Here is a 23,783-nt window from a genome sequence, read left to right as displayed (position 1 = left end):
GACGATCCCGGAAATTTAGTTGACACTGAACTAGGAACGTACGGAGCTTTCTTTGGTCCAACCCATCAAACTGGTCAGGCTCGCGCACCTTCGTGCGATAATTGTCAATCGAGGCGGGTGGAGGTGGCGGAGGTGGCGGAGGTGGCGGCTGACGAGGGACGTTGGATTGGGCGAGAGCCGCAATGGCTCGAGTTAGCTGAATCAGGATGCTTGCCTCGTCTTGCACGTTAGTAGGATCATCGGGGTCAGGGTTGTTACCAACAGGACCATCAGGGGGCGGAACAACTGGATCAACTGGTGGTGGCGGCCTTGACGAAGATGGCGGAGGACGAGGTGCGGAAGGGTCGGGAACTGCGGTGGCGTCGACATCGCCTTCCACTTCAGCCTCAGATCGGGACCTTGTAAAAACAGGCGTCGACGATCGTTGGCCTCCGCGGTCAGCTGTGAAGCTAGCGAAGGGTGTGTCGATGTCGAGGTCGTAGTCGTCAGGAATCCCGAGACCAGATTGGTGCTGTTGTGTGGAGGTGGATGGCTCGCGGGTCTGCGAACGAGTCACGTAGTGTCTAGAAGCCATTTGAACGCGCAGTCAGTTCGAATATACTGTCAGAAACTATGTTCGAGGGGATCGCGGGAAGCGGGGCGGAGTACGGCGGCGTAAGTGGTCACTTAGCTAATGAGCTACTCCGTTGCAAGGCGTCGAGGGGGTTGGGACTTCGGCTTCAACGACTTTGCCAGAGCGTTGCGCCACGCGTTCTAGGCTGTCCCGTATTTCACGTTAGCGGGAAGGACCTTGCGGCGACGTTGACTTAAGCGGGATGAAGCTGAGGGGCGAACTTAAGATGAAAGTACTTGGGGGGAATTCTAGTCGATATTCGAACTGAGGTACATCGACAGTAAACTACAAGTATAAATAGGAAAGGAGAACAGAGAAGGGGCCGGTCGGTCCGGCGCGGGACGGGAACGAGATGATAAGTACGACAGAACTAAAGAGCGATGAGGACCAGGGTAATGGAACAGAAGAGATGAATGGAACAGAGAACGGCGAAGTTGGGAGGCAGAAAGGATAAGCCGACAATCTAGGCGCGCGGATCAGAATGTCAATATACGTATAAATCAAATATCGATAAAGGAATAATCAATTGTCAATAAGGAATGTCCATAAGGAGCGGATCAACGGCGACCATAACAACCGCTAGTTAGTTAAGCGAGTGAATAGAATAAAACGATACCGGCCGAATGGTTGAGGAACCCAAGTGGTGGCGGGAAAACGAAGGAGGCGCTGCTACGGGGCCGTAGAACGGGAACCACTATCGGCGCCGCTAAGTGATGGGCAATGGCGAGATTAACGGGCGCGAGTAACGGCGTAAGAATGGGGGTGCGGAAGTGGTAGAGGGGCGGGGACTTTGCGGGGCCGTGACACAAATTAAAACTGTTTTGTGTCCACACTTTGAAATCTGGAGTGTTAACCAGCTCTCCTGTTGAAATATTTACTTAATATTCCTCTCCCTAATTGCTGCCTTTTACTACAGTGGCAATCTCAACTGTATATCACTTTTTCGCACTGGAGTGACAACCAGAAATGCTTGAGAAAAATAATACTCTATTTTCTTACTTCTATGAGGGGGGGCAAAAAGTCGCAGAAAGGGTCTCCCTTTTATACTCCTTGGGTTGCCTTCCTTTTTCACACTCTACCTCGTATTTACAGAATTTATTTACAGTGTATTTTCCTAAAAATGAATTTTTCACGCTATAGTTCTACTGCACTCAGCTGCGCTGAACTGCAGCTTTGCTGCAGTCAGACTGCACCTAGAATCCTTATTGTCCTTCCTTGCCTAAGCTATTTTAACAGTTTAATTAGAACTTGACTGCGCTGCATTTGTCACAGTTTTCTATTTCAAATTCCTCTTATTTACCATTAAGTTTGCTATGACTCAGTCATTCTGAATTCAAACTTTGCATTACTGTGCATACAGCTGTGTTGAGACCTTCAGCTGATTTATTATATTTTTGTCCAGTGACATTTAGTTGAAATGTGACTTGAAATTATAAATGAGTGAATTGTTCAGGTTTAGAACTGAAAGGAAAAGTTGCTGATAGTTAAGAATTGATCAAACGAATGTGTTATAGCTCTCTGCTTTATTAGTATATCGTTCCCTAAAATTCCTGCCATGGTCCATCATAGTTTGGTGGATTTTGTGGATTTTGTCCATCTCCCCTGATTCCCATTTGTATTATTTCATCCTAGTCCTATGTATTGTTTGTTGTTATAATAGGTTGTCCTCAAAGATATCATATTTTTATGTATTTTATTTGGGGCTCAGGACCTCTAGAAGCTGTCTTCCCACACATATTCAGGTTACTAACTTCATGTCCTTGTATCTCATTCATTTCTGAATGGTTTTTCACGTTCTCAGCATCATAAATCTTCATTTATTCCAACCTTTCTAATGGTACTAAAGTTGTACTCTAACTCTCGGTATTTGTTAAGTTAGCAAAGTTCATGTGCACATTCGGTAATCACATGTTAATTGTTCAGAATTTATTGTACATGCAGGTGTAAGGCTTCCATGATTTATTTCAGATTTTCCCTCATGATCTAAGGTGTTTTTGTACTTTCTGTGCTTTGTTTTCGCAAAGAATCTTAGCAAGGGGTTGATACGCTTCTTCATCACATTCGTCTAAAGCATCGATAATGACCACCATAGGATGGCTCGGATACCGACGCATATGGAGAAGAGGTGAAGCCACCAATTCCTGGAACTGCATCGCAAATGGAGCTGTCGAGAGGGTGGGGTCTCTTCGAAGGGCAGAGATAATGAAGGTACGGTAATCTGTGTCACGGCTTGCTAGAGCTCGTGCAATGCCGCTGAATAAACAGTCCGGCCGTGGCTGTTCGCCTGCTCTGAAGAAAAAACATAGCAATAGGACAGCCTCCCTGTTACATCTATCTGCAATCGTGTGCACAATCGAAGTCTTTCCAGCGCCAGCGACGGAGGTCAGTAGCATCAGCCGGTTCTCGTTATCCCCGGTGTTACGACACCAGTTCATAATACGCTCCGTGAGATCGACCCTGGTACCTTCTAGGCACGCCTCTGTCGAATCATGGTGGGCGATTTGAGGATATCGGAGATTATCGAGGATTGGGTCACTCTCCAGACGGTCTAAGCTGTCCTCCATGGTCGACAATTTGACGCCAATCGCACCCTCCATATGGTCTAGGCTGCCCTCTATGGTCGACACTTTAACTTCAATCGCACCCTCCAGACGGTCTAAGCTGTCCTCTATGGTCGATAATTTGACACCAATTGTTAAATTCGTCCTAAGCTGCACCGTCCGAAGATTAGAATGATTAGGGGACAATGCCATGAGGAAAGCTACCTGAAATAATGCCAACGCTTTGTCAAAATCTTTCTTCAGGCCCTCAATTCTTCCAGGGTCTCGATAGTGGGACAGTGCATTCCTTACAGCTGACCGTTCCTCCAATTTTGTAAGTCTTTGTTGGATTTTAGACTGGATCTCCTGTAGCGCGCTGGTACTGGACATAAGTATAATATCGGAAACCACCAAAACCAATACAACGTACCTCCCAAGCTCCGCGACACCCTCTACCCATGACCCTGCCTCCCCCACTGACATATCATAAGACTTTATGGCTGAAACTACCTTCGCCGTAGCGCTAGCCACGTATTCACCAAAACCAATCCATTGCTCCTTGTCCTCCTTGAACTTCTACGTGGGGTAAACTAGCGTGAGCTTTCATTCATAATCAAGCTTGAATCAATACCAACTTTAGCCTCGTCGAAGATGGAGAGTGCACCGCCAGTCGCCATCTTTAGAGGGGGACACCAATCAGCGGTAGCATTGACGACCCTGAGAATTGGAACCGCCATGTCAACTCCCACCACGAGGAGATTATCGATCGTTTTCCTGAGATCATCAGCCTTTTCCCGCAGCGACATGGTTGATAGCGGACAAGTGGATGGAGGAGAGAGAGCTTGGGCGCGCAACGCACGTGCAAGCCCCTAAAGACCCAAAAGCTAGAACCACGAGGCGTCCGTCTGATTATGGAAGGATATGATATATGTATTGACTATTTGGTCGATCCAGTGCTATCAGTGGCGAATTCTAGCGGTGGCATGACCCGGACTAGCTAGGCAATTGGTGCGGATGATGACATTCCTGTAAGTCTACTGCACGAGAGCCAGTATTATAGCGCTGACTGGAACTGGAAGCAGGATGAATGTGATTAGGAATGAGAATTAGATAAAGGACTGTGGGGGCGTCATACCGAGGCACTGGTCACGGCGTTCGCTTCGTACAGTGAGCCGGCGGTAAACGGTGCCAGGGCACGCGTTCGCGACGTATGTGCGTCACGTCAGTGGAGCATTCCATCCGGGTCCAGGAGTGCAGCCATGAGCTTTCACACGAGCTATACTAGTAAGATGCCGGTAAGTGGCCGGGCGCTGGCATTGTGCACGTTGATCAAAAGAACGGAGGCCTTTTTGTTCAAGTCCGGCTGAAATCGTTCTCCGCAACCGATTTCCTTTCCCTTTTGGTTAGGGGCCAACGTTCTAGATAGCGCTTTATAAGGTCCACAGCATTACAGCAGTAGTGATGGTTCGTACATGTCCCACGGTCACTGGTTCCAGGCTCGTGGAGCTGTAGCGTCAACTTGAACACCACCGCGGCCGCACGACGTCCCAACTAGTTAATTATAATTGGCACTCGGAAACTAGCTCGGGACTCCAAAGCCTGATTCGCTGCGTTCCCTATCCAGCACAGTATGTGGCCGCACTGGAGTTGAATTCGCACTCAGCTCTCGACTTGATGTAAAACCGACAAAGGACTGTTATCGAAACACAATGATCGCCAAGCCAGTTGTGAAGAAAGATGGCACCCAACGGTTAGCGCCAGCACCATCATCTCCTAAACGCGGGACAGAACCAAGGAAAGATAATGGAACGTGTGAAGCTCACGACTGCAACGCGTGAAAAAATGAAAATGGAAAAATGAAGATTGTCTATTGGTGTACGACCCGGTAATGAGCAAGAGTTAATACGAGGTAGTGGTGTTGGACGACATGCATGCCACGACGACGCGCCAGTATATATACGCCTATCAAGCTTATATCGTTGCACCATTTTTACCATGTCTTTATCTCCACGCAACGCTACAGTACGTGTTTCACGTGTAGCAGCGCGTATCATGTCTTATTCACTATTCCTTTCTCTGGTATTTCGTTATTACCTTGGCTACTTATACTCCCGCGCGGTTACATGTTATCAATCGATCTTTCCGCTTCGTACGGGCATCATGAGTGCCACGTAACGGGAAGGTACGAAGTAGTACGTAGTGCGTGAGGGCCAAGGGTGGGTGATGTGATGTCGTGGCACCACGTCGCTGGGCTACGTAATGCGTGTCCAAATCGAGTTGAACATCACTCAAGCGGCGGAATTCGGCTATTCGGCAAGAAATGAGACTTTGTCAAATTTGGAGACCGGCCCTTTACATAAGGGTAGATGGCAAAGTGGGGTTCCATGTGAATATGGCTTGCAATGAGCAACGCAATGCCTATTCCAGGCACCACCCGGCCCACAAGAAGACACTCCTAACTCTCAGTAGGATTCAGACGTCGACAGTGTTAGAGGGTAATCCAATTCTAGGTCGAAGGCGCGCAATGTGTCTCTGATTGATCTACCATCTGGCATCAATTATAGTGAGTAGGTGATGTGGCCCAACAGTAGGGTGATAGCATTGGAATCTGGACTTGATACCGACAGAGATCGGTACACTGCTGGATAGAAACGTATCGAGAGAGGTTGTGGCTGACAATCAGGCTAATTCGGCACATCGACTCGATGATCCCAACGTTTCGAGCCGGAGTAGGAAAACCTATATAACCAGGACATCAAGGCTTCCAGAGTTCCATCGCGCGTACAGTATCAGCCGCTGCGATTGGTCCGTTCGGGATGCAGTGTTGCGTTTAGGGATGGCTGGCGTACGTTTAGTAAGAAATTACAATTGGCCAGAGTACCACACTCGGAGAACCACATCATCACTTTCAGCGATCAGCGAGCTTCCCGATCTCCTCTCCGTTGTACGCAATGATATCTAATGAATGGTCCATCGATCCGACCTAGAAAACGTTCGACATCAGTCATTCTGGGGATATTGTGTGAATTAACAGTGAAGTGGGACGGATTCTGACTCCACTGAGCTTTCAGCACCGTCAACCAACGTCCAGTTTGACAGTTACGAGCTTTTGTATTGGTTGGGGAAACTTTAATTTCTCCCCCGATGAGAGCCAAGCATCTAGATTCCAAACTTATTCCGTGCAGGTCAGTGAGAAATGGTGGCTCCGGATATGAATAAAACTGACTTCTCAAATTATCATCATAGCATTTTCCTCCCTCCAAAAAGCAGAGCTGACAGAGTGTTTATGCTCAAATTGCCCGAGGATACAGCCCCGACCAGGTTTTGATGAAAGGAAATCTGCGACAGCCTCGTGATCTGCTTCTAGGACAGGAGGCGGTTTCACTTTAAGCGAGCTGGAGCCGTCATCATCACCCTCAACAAGTGCACCAGTTTCAAGCTTTCGAACGTCCCATATTCTGCCGTAAGTTAAGTCCAAAGCACTAGCAGCATTGCTGACGCTTACTTCAGGGAAAGATCGTTGCTCGCGGTGCACAAAGGATGACACCTTCTCCTTCCAGCAGCAGGATTGATGCTGACACAATCAATCTTTAATTTAGCATTCACTTGTCCCCGTAATCGGCTGCCTTCCCGGAGGTCCAAACAAGCTTAGTCCACCGTCACTGTCGGAGATCCATATTTCATTCCCACATGGCGCGATATCAAAGGATGTGACCAGTGTCGAAGTCGAGGCAAGAGAAAAGAGCTCAGTAGATTGCCCAGATGTAAAGGAGGTCACACGCAGCGTGGAAATCATAGGATGTCTAAAAACCTGTGTAACTGAATAAGCTCAGTGATTCCCATCCGCACGCGCCTTTACACCAAGAGCATCGGTCGGGCCGAATTTGATGCAAGACATTGAGATCTTTCGTTTGCTCCAGGTGGTAAGCCATGGAATAAACCCTCTCCCTCGTATCCTCGGCTCGCGATCGCACGACCATGCGGGTGAGTCTTTTCCTAAGATCATTGATATCAGGATCGCTGCCCCGTAGCTGAGAATATTTCGAGAGTTCTTTATTCGTGCTTCGACAGAATGTACGTCCTTGCAAGCAGCTCCGAGTGTGCCCCTCAATGACGAGATTGATTCCTTTGTGTCGTCCTCGTCACTGACAAGATCGTCCAGAGACGGATTGCCATGGCGCGGATGCTTCGCTACGCGGCCGAGCTCTAGCACCGCAAGCCTCTCTTCCTCTTTGTTTCCAGCTTGGCCTACAACAAAGAGAGAAGCAATGGCACGCCAGATACGCGCCTGACGCGATCATTCGAGTAAGTGGCGAGCGTACGACGTATTAAGCAGCCTTTGTGTGGGTGTGTCATCCGGGCTGGCGTGCAGATGGGCAAGTCTGGAGGACTGACTTCAAGGAACAGACATGTTCTCCTTTTTCGCTTTCTCCGCCTTCCGAGGCCGGACTGGACGGGCCCGTTCGGTTTCCCTTGAAGTTTTGATTTTTTAAAGCTGAACGGGCAACATCCCAAAGGAATAAGAAGCATCTTTCAAGTCCAGGGACGCTAAGAGTGCTTCATTCACTGCGATATTTCTTCGGTGGATTTCCTCGCTTTGTCGTGTCGCTCAAGCATAGATCGCTGAACAAATAAGATGCGAGCTCACTAGTCGATGCCCTCCTCCAAAATGACCCAAGGGAGCTTTGGGAGATAACAGTATCCGCCAGCTTTGTGGGTCGGACTTTGGCACAAATATAAAAAAAACACGTAGGAGGTCAGGTGGTTGGCCGAGCTTGAGGCTTTTGTTTCCAGAGTTCCCTTTCGTACGCACGGTGTATAGAGTAGGGAAAGCCATCAATGAAGTCGCGGGATAACAAGACAGACGCACAGAGTTTACACAAGGGAGTGGGAAAGCACCGTGGGAAAATGCATGGTTCCACACCATCCATGGGTCACACTCGCGCGTTTAGCATTTTCTAACACTTGGACACCGTAAGGATCTATGCTGCCTGTTCCAATTTCATTTTTTACTCCCCGCATTGCCACATGTGCTATGCAGTATTCGAATAAAACTTCATCAGGCTTGACCCCGGGTACGTCGACGGAATATTGTTACGAAGTCATAGAGGCTGGAGTCCTGCCTAGTCGACATAAATGTGTCGCCAAAAAGGGGGAACAAATACTCGTCGATCGCAGCAACTCGTCCCTTCTCCTTGTCGTAAACTCAAGCAGACGCCATGAAAAGGCTTCTGACTAAAGTGTATGTCTTTGCGTCTACAGACAAAGGCCTCATGACAAGAGTTGAAGACAGGGTGGAAAGACAAATGGGAGGACCCCTATTCATGACCGGACGTCGCTCTTGTTCAGTCTTGGATGTTGGCATTTGTGCGGCGGACGAAGGGGAGTCGCGTGAGCAAGTGCAATATCCCGCGCCTTGAGCAGAAAATTGAAAGATAGAGATACGAATGTATCGAATCCTCGCCATCGTCTTCCGACCGCCTGTGCCAGCTTCCCAGTGCCGTAGCCTTGTGGATCACTGCTTTCTTGAGAAAAGTCACGATGCACCGGGCAAATGCACAAGCAATGCCTCTCCACCTGAAATGGTCAGACTTGCTCCTGCCTCACGCTGAGGTTTTTGACCCTCGTGTCGGAAATGCCATTCTGAGTCGCTCCTTGCGCTCTTCAGGATTTACATCAAGGAGATTAGTTGTCGAATCCGTGCATTTCGCCACTTCGAGTTCCGCTGCAGCAATGTTGGCAAGGGTGGATGGCACCTTATCCTTGACTGTCTTCTTCAGGCCACATAGCGATATTGGTATTGGCAGATACTCCAACCTTGAAGGGCGCTCTAATTGGCCGAGCTTGCGAGGCGTTGTTTACAGAGGGGTTAGTTTTTTTTTCGTGGGAATATACCGTGTGAAAGTGTAATCCCACCCCCCCATGGCCACCCCGTGAGAAATGGCCACCCCGTGGGATCTGTGCAACATCGGATCCAAATGTATATCTCATCCGTGCAATGTGTGTGCCACAAAATATTGCGGCAACACTTGCAGTGTTGTATGTTAATAAATACATAATAATCATAACAATCATTTAAACTATATATTTATTAACTTTGAGGGAAACTTAGGCTCTATGTAGCCTTTTAACCTTATCAACATAAGAGGGATGGCTCACCCGTGATATTGTGGCTGTGCTACATACACGCGCGCAAGCTGCAGCCCTCTCTCTCCCTCTCTGCAACTCCTTGCTACTGGCTCTCAGGCCCTTTCTGCAAAGCCTTAAGTGCCCTGGGCTTAGGATTTTGTATAAGTAGTACTATTTGGAGCAGATCCATAGGGTTCAAAGGTCTACTGAAGTGCGACCCCTGTCCCCCAGCCCCTGTGTTAGCCCGCACAGACTGGGATCAGTTCAGCAGTTTAAGACCAGCACCTCTCATAGCCTACAAGTTGTAGGGATTCCTGGCCCCTTTTTTCCTTTTGGAAAATACGTCAGCCTTGCTCCTTACTGCAACTTGTGCAGCGAGCCTGTTCCCTGCTTCACAATAGGAAATTTATTCAATTTGCCTGTAATAGGGCATATTGCCTTTGCAGAGGCCTTTTCTGTTTATACTGTGTGCACATTGAAGCTGTGGGTGCAAGAATATTTATAATTAACATCTTATGGAGTTAATTTAAATAAATTTTTAGATGCCAACTGAGGATGAGATCCTCCGTGCAGAGAAGATGAGGAGAAGAAATGAGAGGAAGAAGCTGAATCGTGCAGCTAGCCAAGGATCGCTACATACACCACTCACTCAAATCCATTCTCAATCAACTGTTGCTGGGCCCTCCCAACCACCCAACTCTTCTGGGACATCTCAACAGAGATCCCAACATAATCGAAATCCATCTATTGGGACACAGCTTGCCCTTGACCTTCAACAACTGGATGTCCAATCTCAGGTTGGGTCTGAAACCCCTGAAATTCCTAGGAATACACTACGTATGTTGTATTCAGTTCTCAGTAGAATACACAGAATAACTTTCTACACAGAAATCACTCCACCAAGCTCTGCTGGTCCTCGACTTCACTCTGACCGTCTCTCACATACTCCTGAAGAGACACATAGACAGCACCAGAGGACTCGTATTGGGTCTCCAGCTCAAGGTGGAGCTGATGTTGGCATGTATTCACCCTCTGGGCCTCTTGAGCCTTTCTCCCTTCCTGGGCCTTCATCTGTGCCTCAAAGTCATCATCATGAATCATCTCAAGATTCCGTTCAAGTTCATAATTCTCCAGAGCCAATGCAAAGATGCAATCGTGGCCATAATGCACCTGTCTCTGCATTTGATGGAGATAGGAACAGGTGTCGGAGATGTATTGACACTGATCGCAGGTACAAGGAGGCTCGCCAAAAAGCAGCCCAGGAGCAAATGGTGGATCAATCTTCACCTCCCCCCTCATCTCCCATTTCATCACAGGAACAACCTTCTCCTGCACCCTCTAGGCCATTATCTCCTCTGCCTTCATCCTCACCTCCAGACCTATCAGATTCACAGTGGGATCAAGGGCTCAATGATGAAGATTTGATGAGAGGATTTGCATCTGCAGTATCCGCCAATGATCGTGCTCTGTTAAAAAAGTTTCGAGAAGAGCTGATGAAGGTTCAAATGGAACACTGTGATGCTTGCCATGAGACATGGTTTGACTTGAAAGTCAAGGATGGACATTGTGCGAAGTGCAGAAAGGATGCGATCAAGTATACAGCAGCAAATTCCATGGACCCAGGCTGCAAGCCACAGTTCATTGTGGACGATCCTTCTTTGGAGCTCACACAGATCGAGGAGATGCTGCTTGCCCCAATTCATGTTGTCATGCAAGCCCACACTGTGTATGGTGGACAGATGAAGTATTCTGGACACATTTGCAACTTTGTCCGTGATACTTCTGAAGTTCGCCAGTTGCTCCCCATCCTTCCTGAGGAGTGTGAAGTCATCCAGATCCAACGGGAGGGTCCAGATCATGTCCTTGGTCATGATGTCCAGCATCTCTACTATGTTTGGCGCCATGTTGTTCAGCTGTGGTTAGAATGGCTTGTTGAGCATCACCCAGCATATCAACATGTCATTATTAGCCAGGAGAATCTGTCCCAACTTCCAGAGAGTGGTAGTGTCCAGCACCGCCTACAGTCCATTAGGATCAGTGAAGCAGGTGATGAAGGAGATGATATCCTGGGGCCATCAAATGGAGATGAGACTGATGGAGCAGAGGGGGGGAGGGCACTTTTCACATCAGGATTTGTTCCAAATGTGAATGAGGAGCGAGTCTCTGAGCTCCAAAACTTGCGCATGGCAGCACAGGCAGGACAAGGGCCTATTCTCATGCCACACATTGAGTCCCAGCCAATCAGTGAATGGCATGACAATCCTATTGCCTCAAGGGCTTTCCCTAGCCTCTTCCCTTCTGGCCAGGCAGACTTTTGCAGTCCCCGTCAAAAACCAGTCTCATTCTCTGAATGGGCTTCACACCTCATGCGATATGAGGATGGTCGCTTTGCAAAACACCCTCGCTTTCGCTATTGGGCATTGAACACAATAATGCACACTCAGGCCAAAAAAGACTCTTCATGGTATCTTACCACTCACCCAGATGAACGACAGTGGACAGTTGAGCAGATAAGGGAAATGGTGGCAGATGCTGGGCCTGACCAGCTGAGGGAACTAGCAAAGCGTGTCTCCAGATCAGGAGTGAAACTTGCGGGAACTAAACCATTTTGGATGGCACGTCAGAGTGAACTCACCGCCATGATGTATCAGCTCCGTTCACCTCATGCATTCATAACTGCATCAGCTGCAGACCTCCAATGGCCAGACCTCCACCAGCACATGCCACAGTGGGCAGAATCACAGGATGTTGGGGAGCAGGCAGCCTATCGGAAAAGGCGAGAAGACTTAAATGACAATCCTGCCATTGCTGCATACTACTTTGTGAAGAGATGGGAATTGTTTGTTGATTTAGTCCTCAAAAAAAAGTTCCAAATTGTTGATATGTGGTGGCGGTAAGTCAATGCACAGTTTACTTGGTACTGTTGTCTGATTTGTATCAAATGCTTAGTTATGAGTGGCAGTTTAGGGGAGTAGCCATGTCCATGGCTTCATCTGGTTGAGGGATGCACCACCTGTGGATGATTTGGACCTCGATGATCAGGAGTCAATCCAGAACTTCATTTCTTTCTGGGATCCAATTGTGTCAACCTGGAATCCTGATATGCATGCCTTTTCCCATCAACACGCAACTATCCTATACTTTACTAGAAGACACCCAGAAGGAACTTGCAGAACTCCTTAACCGTGTTCAGCGTCATTCCAAATGCCCTTCCTCATATTGTTCGCGACGAAACAAACACACAAAGGAAGTGCAGTGCCGATTTGGCTTCCCAAAGGACCTTGATGAGCTCACTAAAATTGTCAAGGATGAGAAAGGGATCATTGATCTTTGTACAAGGAGGAATGACCCAATCCTGAACTCCTACAATGATACTGTCATCCTGGGATGGCGTGGAAACATTGACTTCCGTCCCGTGACAAGCTTCAGTGCTGTTCTGGCATATGCTGCAAAATATGTCACAAAGGCTGAATCCAAATCTCGAACATATGATGAAGTCTTACAAGCCATCCTTGACAGGTCCAATGCTTCAGACCGGGTGCAAGGGGTATATCTGAAGCTACTTCAGACCCTCATCACTGAGCGAGACTTTTCCGCACAAGAGGTCTGCCACCTTCTCCATGGCCTGAAGATGCACCATTCCACACGCTCCTACATATCTGTCCCACTTTTCCCAAGGCCTTCACTCCCACTTGACTTTGAGAATGCAACACGAGAGTTCAAGACACTCAGGGAGAAATACAGCTTGCGGCCTCATAATCTTGGCAATCTGTCCTATTTAGCATTTCTGCGGAGATATGATTATCAAAGCTATAAAGAGCGTGGTGCGAATCCACAGCGTGCAAATGCTGCAAAGGAACGGGTAACCATCATGTATCCCATCCCACACCCACACCCTGAAAATGAAGAAACATATCCCTTCTTTTGTTTTGCAAAGTTGCTTCTTCATTGTCTATGGAAATTAGGTGATGCTTGGCTGGAGGATGAGGATTGCTGGGTGGAGAAGTGGTCTGAATGGTCTGAAGACCATCATGAACTTCTAAATGATGGACTACCTTCTTTGGAGCAGAGTAGGACTGAGGATCAGGATGGCCAGGATGATGAAGATGAATTAGAGGAGCTCACTCAGGAGGAGGGTTTTAACCCAATGGAGGGTTGGCAGCTTGAAGCATTACTTGGGCCCCATCGACAGCCAGGTATTACAATTGAGGCATTGGGGAGCAGACCTGTGGATCGTCAGCACAACTGGTGCCAATCTTCACTACCCATTGACATACTGAGGGATGCAGAAAACTTCCTGAAGGAGGCCAAAGCCATTGAAGGAGGCAGTTCAGAATTGGAATTTGCCCCTGTTGAATACCAGAAACTGAAAGGCAACCAGAGAATTGTCTTCATTCGGGTTATGGCATACTTCAAGGCACTATTTATGCACCTTCGGGACCGTATAAACCCTAAGCCTGACCCTCTCCACATTAACATTGATGGCAGTGCTGGGACTGGAAAATCCTTCCTCATTGGGGCCATTTGCACATCCCTTAATGAAATAGCTACTGAATATGGCATTCCAGGATCCCCTGTTGTGCGTCTTGCACCGACTGGGGTGGCAGCATTTGGGATCAGGGGTTGGACAATCCATTATGCTTTGGGAATTGGTGCCAAGAAGTGGGTAGGGTTGACAAATTCTGGGAAAGCACGCCTCCAAGACAGGTGGAAGGACATCAAGTTGATCATTCTTGATGAAAAGTCAATGGTTGGATGTAGAACTGCTGGAAAGATTGTCAGTCGCCTCAAAGATATCTTTCCTGAAGCAGCAGATAACCAACTGGCTGGCATGTCCCTGCTCCTCTTTGGAGACTTTTGTCAACTTCCACCAGTTGGTGAAGCCCCTTTATTTACCACAGCCAATCTGAAGCATGACCTCAGTCGCATTGGAAATCGTCTCTACCATTCTATCCCTGAGTCAATAACGCTAAAACAAATCTTCCGCCAAGAGGGTGCAGATAGAGAGCAGACACATTTCCGTGATTTCCTTCAACGTCTTCGAACCAATGAGGTCACTTTGGAAGATTTCAACCAGCTTCTGGTTCCACGCATGTGGACTAACCTCCCCCAGCATGAAAGAGAGGGTTTCTCAACAGAAATTCATCTTCTCCCACAGAATGAGCTTGTTGATACCTTTAACCTTCATCGATTAGCCTCATTGAATAAGCCTGTTGTTTGTATCAAGGCAATAAACCATGGGGCAGGAGCAGCAGCTGCATCAAAAGATGAGGCAGAAGGTTTGGACAGTGAGATCTTGCTAGCCGAAGGTGCTTCTGTCATGCTCACTCGAAATATTTGGACAGATAAAGGTGAGACATATAAATACATGGTCTTCCCCACAAGGTATTGATATAAATGCAGGTCTTGTGAATGGTGCTCGTGGGACAGTGGACCATATTGGATATGCACCAGATGCTGATCCCACTAAAGACATCCCTCTGGTTGTTTTTGTATGCTTCCCAACATACACTGGCCCAGTGGATGCAAAGTGGCTATCTCAAAACAATCCAGATTGCCCAGTTGTGCCCATTATCCCCTTCACTACACGCTGGGAGACTCGGGATAAACACTCACTTTCCCGTACCCAATTTCCACTTACACTTGCATGGGGTATATCCATCCACAAGAGTCAAGGTCTAACACTTGAAAGGGCAGTGATTGATTTGGGACCAAGTGACTTTGCAGTTGGATTATCATATGTTGCAATCTCACGGGTCAAGTCAATCAAGGGAATTGCATTCAGAACATCATTTGACCTGACCCGTCTCCAAAAAGTCAATAATCCAGAAGGTGGGATTCGGGGAATGTTGCTCCGAGATAATGTTAGACGTGAACAGCTTGATTTTCATGAAAACCCATATGATGTTGATGTATCTGAATATGTATTTTTAGATGATGATTGATTGATTGGGTCCTCTTCCTCTGACATCTATACATTATTGGCCAAGCTTGCGAGGCATTGTACATGCAGTCACATCCAGCAGCACAGTATGCCCAGAGAGTAACTGCCATGGGTTGAGACAGTGGTTTGTTGGCTGAGCTTGCAAGGCATGCATTTGTTTGGGTAAGGGCTGTGTGTGTGCAAGTGCTGAGTGTGTGGAGTGTGTGTGTGGTGTGTGGTGTGTGGTGTGTGGTGTGAGTGTGAGTGCTGAGTGCTGAGTGCTGAGTGCTGAGTGCTGAGTGCTGAGTGTGGTGTGTGAGTGTGGTGTGTGGTGTGTGGTGTGTGGTGTGTGGTGTGTGATGTGTGATGTGTGGTGTGTGGTGTGTGGTGTGTGGTGTGTGGTGTGAGTGTGAGTGTTGAGTGTTGAGTGCTGAGTGCTGAGTGTGGTGTGTGGTGTGTGAGTGTGGTGTGTGAGTGCGGTGTGTGAGTGCAGTGTGGTGTGTGGTGTGTGCTGTGTGCTGTGTGTGTGTGTGTGTGTATGCATCCCTGGAAAGTAATTGCCCATGGGTTGGGTTGGGGGGTTGGGTTGGTGGTTGGGGGTTTGGGTTGGTGGTTGGGTCGGGTAGGGGGTTGGGAAGTTGGGTATGGGGCTGTGGTGTGGTGGGAACGTATCTCTTTAATAATGCCATATGGAGCAGAGCAGGACAGCCCCTGCAGCGACCAATGTGGAGTAAGGACAGGGAGCAAGTGCAGAACACATGGCTAGCTGTCTCTGATAACATTGATTTCCCTGGGTAGCATGTAACACTATGATGGCAACTTAATAACATCGATTTCCCTGGGTAGCATGTATATATGCAATCCTGCTTCCATTTTTATCAGTCACCTGCCAAGACTTTAACCCACATACATGTGGAGGAGTGTCCATGCACCCTCCCTCTACCTGACATCTAGGGCTCCTAGCAGATCAGACCCATATTGGCCTACTGTACTAGCACGACCAACAACCTCTTCCCATGGCCTCCAGGAGTTACTGGAGCCATAAATCAATTCAATTTTGTTGATTTTCAATTCAATCCAAGACCTTCACGTGACACGTGACAGGTTGTTGATCGTGCCAGTACAGTATCTTTGTGGGCCAATCTGAATGTCAGGGACATAGCATATGACTACATATATCACTGCATGTAGCTGCATCAGCCCATAACTCTCTCACCCCTTTCCCTGATCTGACTCCACCCCTTGATCTGAGTATCTCCCTGTTTGTTGCCTACCTCATCATTTAGTTCTGTTGATCCTTTTTCTTCCAATTGATTCATATCTCTCATGTATATAGCCCTATGTGTTGCTGAGGGTTGGAACCTCAGCTTTGTCTATGACTAGGTTTTTGGGTGATACTTGACTTGGACTGACAAGCAATCCCTGACACTGAATGCACATTTCAATCTGTGGGTATGGCTCAGATTCTTGGATTGGGTATGGAGTTTATTTACTGCAACAAATAGATCATTGCCTGAACTAAACACTTTGCATACAAATGAAGATGGCATATATTTGAAATTGCAGTACGGTTTGTTAGAGGGTTCCTCCCAAACTGGATGGCCAAGCTTGCAGCGCAGCGCCGAAGGCGCTGCAAGCTCGGCCATCCAGTTTGAGGGGAACCCTCATAACAATTGTAGCCTGGTTAGATATCATTGCGTACAACGGAGAGGAGATCGCTCAAAGTGATGACGTGGTTCTCCGAGTGTGGTACTCTAACCAATTGTAATTTCTTATTAAAGGTACGCTGGCCATCAGGCCTAAACTAAACGCAACACTGCATCCCGAACGGACCAATCGCGGCGGCTCATACTGTATGCGCGATGGAACTCTGGAAGCCTTGATGTCCTGGCTATATAGGTTGAGTTTTCCTACTCCGGCTCGAACTTGAAACGTTGGGATCATCGAGTCGATGTGCCGAATTAGGCTGATTGTTCAACAGCGCTCAGTGTCCTTCTCAGCCACAACCTCTCTCGATACGTTCCTATTCAGCACTGTACCGATCTCTGTCGGTATCAAGTCCAGATTCCAATGCTATCACCGTACTGTTGGGCCACATCACCTACTCACCATAATTGATGGTAGGATCAATCAGGGCCACATTGCGCGCCTTCGGACATCATTGTATTATTACCTTCTAACGCTGTCGACGTCCGAATCCTACTGAGAGTTAGGAGCGTCTTCTTGTGGGTGGTGCCTGGAAGTAGGCATTGCGCTGCTCATTGCAGGCCATATTCACATGGATCCCCACTTTGCCGTCTACCCTTATGTAAATAACCAGTCTCCAAATTTGACAAAGTCTCTTTTCTTGCCGAATAGCCGGATTCCGCCACTTGAATGATGTTCGACTCGATTCGGATATGCGTTATGTAGCGGTGCTTATGACATCATTTCATCCACTCTTGGCCCTTCCTTTTCAGTACTCTCATCTCCTACTATGGGCTCACGCACTACGTACCTTCTCGTTACGTAGCACTCATGATGCTCGTACGAAGGGGGAAGATTGATTGATAACATGTAACCGCGCGGCAGTATAAGTAGCCAAGGTAATAACGAAATACCAGAGAAGGGAATAGTGAACGAGACATGGTACGCGCTGCTATACGTGAAACACTGTAGCGTTGCGTGGAGATAAAGACATGGTAGAAATGGTATACTGTAACGTAATGGGCGTATATATACCGGCGCGTCGTGGCATGCATGTCGTCCAACACCACTACCTCATATTAACTCTTGCTCATTACCGGGTTGTCCACCAATAGACAATCTTCATTTTTCCATTTTCATTTTTTCAAGCGTTGCAGTCGTGAGCTTCACACGTTTCATTATCTTTCCTTGGTTCTGTCCCGCGTTTAGGAGATGATGGTGCTGGCGCTAACCGTTGGGTGCCATCTTTCTTTACAACTGGCTTGGCGATCATTGTGTATCGATAACAGTCCTTTGTCGGTTTTACATGCATCAAGTCGAGAGCTGAGTGTGAATTCAGGTCCAGTGCGGCCACATACTGTGCTGGATAGGGAACGCCGCGAATCAGGCTTTGGAGTCCCGAGCTACTTTCCAGGTGCCAATTATAATTAACTAGTGCACGGGTGTGGGACGCCGTGCGCCCGCGGTGGTGTTCAAGTTGACGCTTACAGCTCCACGAGCCTGGAACCAGTGACCGTGGGACATGTACGAACCGTCACTACTGCTGTGATGCTGTGGACCTTATAAGGCGCTATCTAGAACGTTGGCCCCTAACCAAAAGGGAAAGGAAATTGGTTGCGGAGAACGATTTTAGCCGGACTTGAACAAAAAGGCCTGTATACTTGTCCAGGGCCCGTTTTTTTAATCAACGTGCACAATGCCAGCGCCCGGCCACTTACTGGCATCCTACTAACATGGCTTATGTGAAAGCTCATGGCTGCGCTCTTGGACCCAGATGGAATGCTCCACTGACGCACATACGTCGCGAACGCGTGCCCTGGCACCGCTTACCGCCGGCTCTCTGTACGAAGCGACCGCCGTGACCAGTGCCTCGGTATGACGCCCCACAGTCCTAATCACATTCATCCTGCTTCCAGTTCCAGTCAGCGCTATAATACTGGCTCTCGTGCAGTAGACTTACAGTAATGTCATCATCCGCACCAATTGCCTAGCTAGTCCGGGTCATGCCACCGCTAGAATTCGCCACTGATAGCACTGGATCGACCAAATAGTCAATACATATATCATATTCTTCCATAATCAGACGGACGCCTAGCTTTTGGGCCTTTAGGGGCTTGCACGTGCGTTGCGCGCTCAAGCTCTCTCTCCTCCATCCACTCGTCCGCTATCAACCATGTCGCTGCGGGAAAAGGCTGAAGATCTCAGGAAAACGATCGATAATCTCCTCGTGGTGGGAGTTGACATGGCGGTTCCAATTCTCAGGGTCGTCAATGCTACCGCTGATTGGTGTCCCCCTCTAAAGATGGCGACTGGCGGTGCACTCTCCATCTTCGACGAGGTTAAAGTTGGTGATTCCAGCTTGATTACGAATGAAAGCTCACGCTAGTGTGCCACGTAGAAGTTCAAGGAGAACAAGAAGGAATGGGCTGATTTTGGTGAATACGTAGCTAGCACTATGGCCAAGGTAGTTTCAGCCATAAAGTCTTATGATGTGTCAGCGGGGGAGGCAGGGTCATGGGTGGAGGGTGTCGCGGAGCTTGGGAGGTACGTTGTATTGGTTTTGGTAGTTTCCGATACCATACTTACGTCCAGTACCAGCGCGCTACAAGGCATCCAGTCCAACATCAAACAAAGACTCAGAGAACTAGAGGAACGGTCAGGTGTAAGAAATGCACTGTCTCACTATCGAGACCCTGGAAAATTCGAGGGCCTGAAGAAGGATTTTGACAAAGCGCTGGCATCGTTTCAGGTAGCTTTCCTCATGGCATTGTTCCCTAATCATTCTGATCTTCGGACGGTGCAGTTTAGGACGAATTTAACAATTGGTGTCGAATTATCGACTATAAAGGACAGCTTAGACCGGCTGGAGGGTGCGATTGACGCTAAAGTGTCAACCATAGAGGACAGCCTGGACCATCTGGAAGGTGCGATTGGCGTCAAATTATCGACCATGGAGGACACCTTAGACCGCCTGGAGAGTGACCCAACCCTCGATAATCTCCGATATCCTCAGATCGCCCACCATGATTCAACAGAGGCATGCCTGGAAGGTACCAGGGTCGATCTCACGGAGCGTATTATGAACTGGTGTCGTAACACCGGAGATAACGAGAACCGGCTGATGCTACTGACCTCAGTTGCTGGCGCTGGCAAAACTTCGATTGTGCACACGATTGCAGATAGATGTAACAGGGAGGCTATCTTGTTGCTGTGCTTTTTCTTCACAGTTGGCGAACAGCCACGGCCGGACTGTTTATTCAGCGGCATTGCTCAAGCTCTAGCAAAGCGTGACGCAGATTACCGTGCCTTCATTATCTCTGCCCTTCGAAAAGACCCCACCCTCTCAACAGCTCCATTCACGATGCAGTTCAAGAAATTAGTGGCTTCGCCCCTGCTTCATAAACCTCCGCCTTCCGATCGTCCTATGGTGGTCATCATCGACACTTTGGATGAATGTGACAAAGAAGTGTTCGAATCCCTTGCCGAAATTCTTGGGGACGAAGTGCCCAGGCTACCGTCTTCTGTCAAATTCTTCATCACATCGAGACAATTCGATCTCGTGAATCGCTACCTCTCCCCCGATTACCCTATTGATCGTCTCCGCATTGATCTCTCGGATGAGGCAAATGTGCAGGACTGTGCTATATACATACACTTCCAGCTGCAAAAGCTGAAGAAGGTACATCGGGATTTACGGCGTAATCTTCAGGACGAGGATAAGATGGTACAGGAAATCTCTGAACGAGCAAATGGCTTGTTTATCTGGATCAGCACCATCTTTCGCTACATGAAGATGGCCAACAAGGATCCTATGGGGACACTAGAAACTCTGCTCGACATTGGTGCCAAACGACCAGAGGTCCCTGCTGAGAAGATGATGGATGACTTGTATACCAGCAGTTTGAAGAAGTGCGCTTGGGAGGATGAAGAATTTGCGCATGATTATCCAATCGTGATGGGAGCAATCTTCGTTGCTCAGCAGCCTCTGTCTATCACAGCCTGGGACGTAATTTTATCACCTTTCCTCAATTCTTCTGTTCAATATGCATTGGCTGAACTTGCTCCTCTGCTCTCAGGAGTTGAGGATTCCCACATTCCGGTTCACATCTTACACCAATCTTTCCATGATTTTATTCTTGATCGGATCAATCCCCGAACAATCAGCTCTCGTTGCACTCCTGTAGCTGTGGGGGTGGAGAATGCCAGGGTTGCCCTGCGATGTACTGAGATTTTGAACAAGGATCTCTGCTCTGTGAAGGGCTTAGGACTGATTGAAAACTTGTCCGAAAAAGATGAAATGCCACACATTCCTCCAAAGGAGCTATCTGAGCACTTTCGTTATGCATGTCGCCACATCATCCATCACCTTAGTGGAGTCCAGGGGCAGTCTGAGGAGCTTGCTGGGCCAGTTAGTATGTTTCTGAGTCAGGAAGCAACTCGGTGGGTGGAAGTTTGTGTGAGAATGGAGAACTATGTCAGTATCTCGTTACTCCCTGAGTGGGCTAAGGTATGGGTTATGGATTGTGTTAAAGAAACTAGCTCATGATCTTCCAGTTGGCTGTTGACCACAGGACTGTTAGCACACTGGTTAATGTGCTTACCAAGCTTCCGTGGAACCTGAAGTTTTTTTCAAGATTCCAGGAGGCATATGAGGCAGCAAGTGATTCTGTTGCACTCTGCCGTTACCTTTTTTCTGTGGACTCAAGTTCCTACACCCCACATTTAGCTGAGTCACTCAACATTCTGTATGTCACTCTTCAGAGACTCAGACGGCACTCGGAGGCACTCCCATTCATCGAAGAAAGTGTCAGACTCCATCGCCAGCTAGTTGCTGTTAACCCAGAATTATACACCCCAGCTTTGGCCATGTCACTCAACAATCTACGTAATGCTCTTTCCAGTCTTGGACAACACTCAGAGGCGCTCCCATTCATTGAAGAAAGTGTCAAACTCCACCACCAGCTAGTTGCCATTAACCCAGGATCATACACCCCAGCTTTGGCCACCTCACTCAGCACTCTATGTATTGCTCTTTCCAATCTTGGACGGCACTCAGAGGCACTCCCATTCATTGAAGAAAGTGTCAAACTCTGTCGCCAGCTAGTTGCCATTAACCCTGGATCATACACCCCAGATTTGGTCAGGTCACTCAACAATCTATGTAATGCTCTTTCCAATCTCGGACGGCACTCAGAGGCACTCCCATTCATTGAAGAATGTGTCAAACTCCACCGCCAGCTAGTTGCCAATGACCCAGGATCATACACCCTGGCTTTGGTCATCTCACTCAACAATCTATATGGTGCTCTTTCCAATCTTGGACAGCACTCAGAGGCACTCCCATTCATTGAAGAAAGTGTCAAACTCTGTCGCCAGCTAGTTGCTGTTAACCCAGGATCATACACCCCGGATTTGGCCATGTCACTCAACAATCTATGTTATGCTCTTTTCAATCTCCAACGGCCCTTGGAGGCACTCCCATTCATTGAAGAAAGCATCAAACTCCACCGCCAGCTAGTTGCCATTAACCCAGGATCATACACCCTGAATTTGGCCATGTCACTCAACAATCTATATAGTGCTCTTTCCAAACTCGGACAGCACTCGGAGGCGCTCCTATCCATTGAAGAATGTGTCAAAATTCGGCGCCAGCTAGTTGCTGTCAACCCAGGATCATACACCCCAGATTTGGCCAGGTCACTCAACAATCTATATAAAGCTCTTTCCAATCTTGGACAGCACTCGGAGGCACTCCCATTCATTGAAGAAAGTGTCAAACTCTATCACCAGCTAGTTGCCATTAACCCAGGATCATACACCCCGCATTTGGCCATGTCACTCAACAATCTTTATAATGCTCTTTCAGATCTTGGACGGCACTCAGAGGCACTCCCATTCATCAAAGAAAGTGTCAAACTCTGTCAACAGCTAGTTGCCATTAACCCAGGAGCATACACCCCAGATTTGGCCATGTCACTCAACAATCTATACAATGCTCTTTCAGATCTCGGACAGCACTTGGAGGGGCTCCCATTCATTGAAGAAAGTGTCAAGCTCTGGCACCAGCTAGTTGCCGTTAACCCAGGAGCATACACCCCAAATTTGGCCAACTCACTCGAGAAACTACGCAATGCTCTTGCCAGTCTCGGACATCATTCCGAGGCATAAATGGTCCACACTTGATTCCTCAACATTGCATTCTCCACATTGCTGTTCGCACATGATGGGCAAGCTCGAATTGGATATTTGACTGGAGAACACCAATAAATCTAGCTCAATTTCTTTAATTGCAAACTATTGATAAAATAATGATTTTCCCCTTCCCTTCCTCACATCTCTCACCACTTCATCATGTCAACATGGACGGTCAACGTCCTAAGTGTGAACAGTAGATCACTGTTTTGAATCCATCACCTCCATCATGGCCTAATCGGAATAGGGTCAACCATTGGCAGAGGATCCTACTCAGGACCGCATCGGCGAATCCGAGGTGATGGCTGTAGTGGAGGGACACGGTGGGAATGCGAGTGGTGCGAGAGGGTGGCAGAGTTGGAGTGTGGAGGGCAGGAGGGTGAATGGGGATGCGAGCGAGCGGGTGTGAGGGGTTTAAGGGAGCCGTTCTGCAGTGCTATGGGCGAGAGGATATGAGCAGGGCAGCCATTGTTTTTGTGGGATTTTTCGTAGGTGAGCAGGGCGAGGTTGAGCATTTATCCTCGGTAAGTTTTGGTTCGGTCTTGTGTAGGGTTCATGGTGGTGGTTTGGTTGGTCTTCTAGCTTGACCCAAGCCGCTGATACAACAAGTGTTTGTACCTTTTGTATCATTTGTTGTCGCTAATGAATTCCTCCGGTTCTTGTTCTTGACCGTAGATCCAGCTTGTTTTCGCAGTGGCGA

At 48.1% G+C, this 23,783-nt stretch overlaps 6 protein-coding genes across 6 annotated transcripts; 2 read left to right on the top strand and 4 right to left on the bottom strand.

Annotated features, from left to right (window-relative positions):
* Positions 1-2,562: 2,562 nt before the first annotated feature.
* On the bottom strand, positions 2,563-3,967 carry EI90DRAFT_3284698 (uncharacterized protein). The gene is made up of 4 exons (XM_039066938.1): positions 3,789-3,967; positions 3,584-3,729; positions 3,379-3,529; positions 2,563-3,324 (listed from the first exon to the last, which is right to left on the bottom strand). The coding sequence occupies exons 1-4, from the start codon at positions 3,957-3,959 to the stop codon at positions 2,590-2,592; spliced, it is 1,203 nt and encodes a 400-aa protein (XP_038924192.1). The 5' UTR covers positions 3,960-3,967; the 3' UTR covers positions 2,563-2,589.
* A 2,080-nt stretch (positions 3,968-6,047) lies between these two features.
* On the bottom strand, positions 6,048-6,683 carry EI90DRAFT_3029171 (uncharacterized protein; the record flags this gene model as incomplete). Its single annotated transcript, XM_039058106.1, has 5 exons — positions 6,048-6,136; positions 6,176-6,324; positions 6,380-6,410; positions 6,431-6,592; positions 6,622-6,683. Coding segments are annotated over 3 exons (288 nt in total), but the record flags the coding sequence as incomplete, so codon positions are not given.
* Positions 6,684-6,699: 16 nt separating this feature from the next.
* On the bottom strand, positions 6,700-7,826 carry EI90DRAFT_3029164 (uncharacterized protein). The gene is given in 4 exon segments (XM_039058105.1): positions 6,700-6,981; positions 7,003-7,149; positions 7,320-7,391; positions 7,402-7,826. 3 exon segments carry the CDS (start codon positions 7,327-7,329, stop codon positions 6,749-6,751), a joined length of 390 nt encoding a protein of 129 aa, XP_038924190.1. The 5' UTR covers positions 7,330-7,391; positions 7,402-7,826; the 3' UTR covers positions 6,700-6,748.
* Positions 7,827-8,144: 318 nt separating this feature from the next.
* EI90DRAFT_3029156 (uncharacterized protein) lies at positions 8,145-8,656 on the bottom strand. The gene is made up of 2 exons (XM_039058104.1): positions 8,281-8,656; positions 8,145-8,228 (listed from the first exon to the last, which is right to left on the bottom strand). The coding sequence occupies exon 1, from the start codon at positions 8,618-8,620 to the stop codon at positions 8,360-8,362; it is 261 nt and encodes an 86-aa protein (XP_038924189.1). The 5' UTR covers positions 8,621-8,656; the 3' UTR covers positions 8,145-8,228; positions 8,281-8,359.
* A 199-nt stretch (positions 8,657-8,855) lies between these two features.
* Positions 8,856-9,086, top strand: EI90DRAFT_3029154 (uncharacterized protein). The gene has a single exon (XM_039058103.1). It carries the CDS (start codon positions 8,887-8,889, stop codon positions 9,061-9,063), a length of 177 nt encoding a protein of 58 aa, XP_038924188.1. The 5' UTR covers positions 8,856-8,886; the 3' UTR covers positions 9,064-9,086.
* A 9,947-nt stretch (positions 9,087-19,033) lies between these two features.
* Positions 19,034-23,199, top strand: EI90DRAFT_3029142 (uncharacterized protein). Its single transcript, XM_039058102.1, has 12 exons — positions 19,034-19,235; positions 19,290-19,435; positions 19,490-19,640; positions 19,695-19,716; positions 19,816-21,299; positions 21,321-21,365; positions 21,390-21,398; positions 21,446-21,466; positions 21,497-21,501; positions 21,526-21,596; positions 21,618-22,937; positions 22,962-23,199. The coding sequence occupies exons 1-12, from the start codon at positions 19,065-19,067 to the stop codon at positions 23,057-23,059; spliced, it is 3,543 nt and encodes a 1,180-aa protein (XP_038924187.1). The 5' UTR covers positions 19,034-19,064; the 3' UTR covers positions 23,060-23,199.
* The last annotated feature ends 584 nt before the right edge of the window (positions 23,200-23,783 follow it).

This window comes from Cantharellus anzutake, assembly GCF_015039405.1.
Source record: "Cantharellus anzutake strain C23 chromosome Unknown EI90scaffold_1, whole genome shotgun sequence".
NCBI classification, from domain to species: Eukaryota; Fungi; Basidiomycota; class Agaricomycetes; order Cantharellales; family Hydnaceae; genus Cantharellus; species Cantharellus anzutake.
This window is presented reverse-complemented; position numbering and strand designations above follow the sequence as displayed.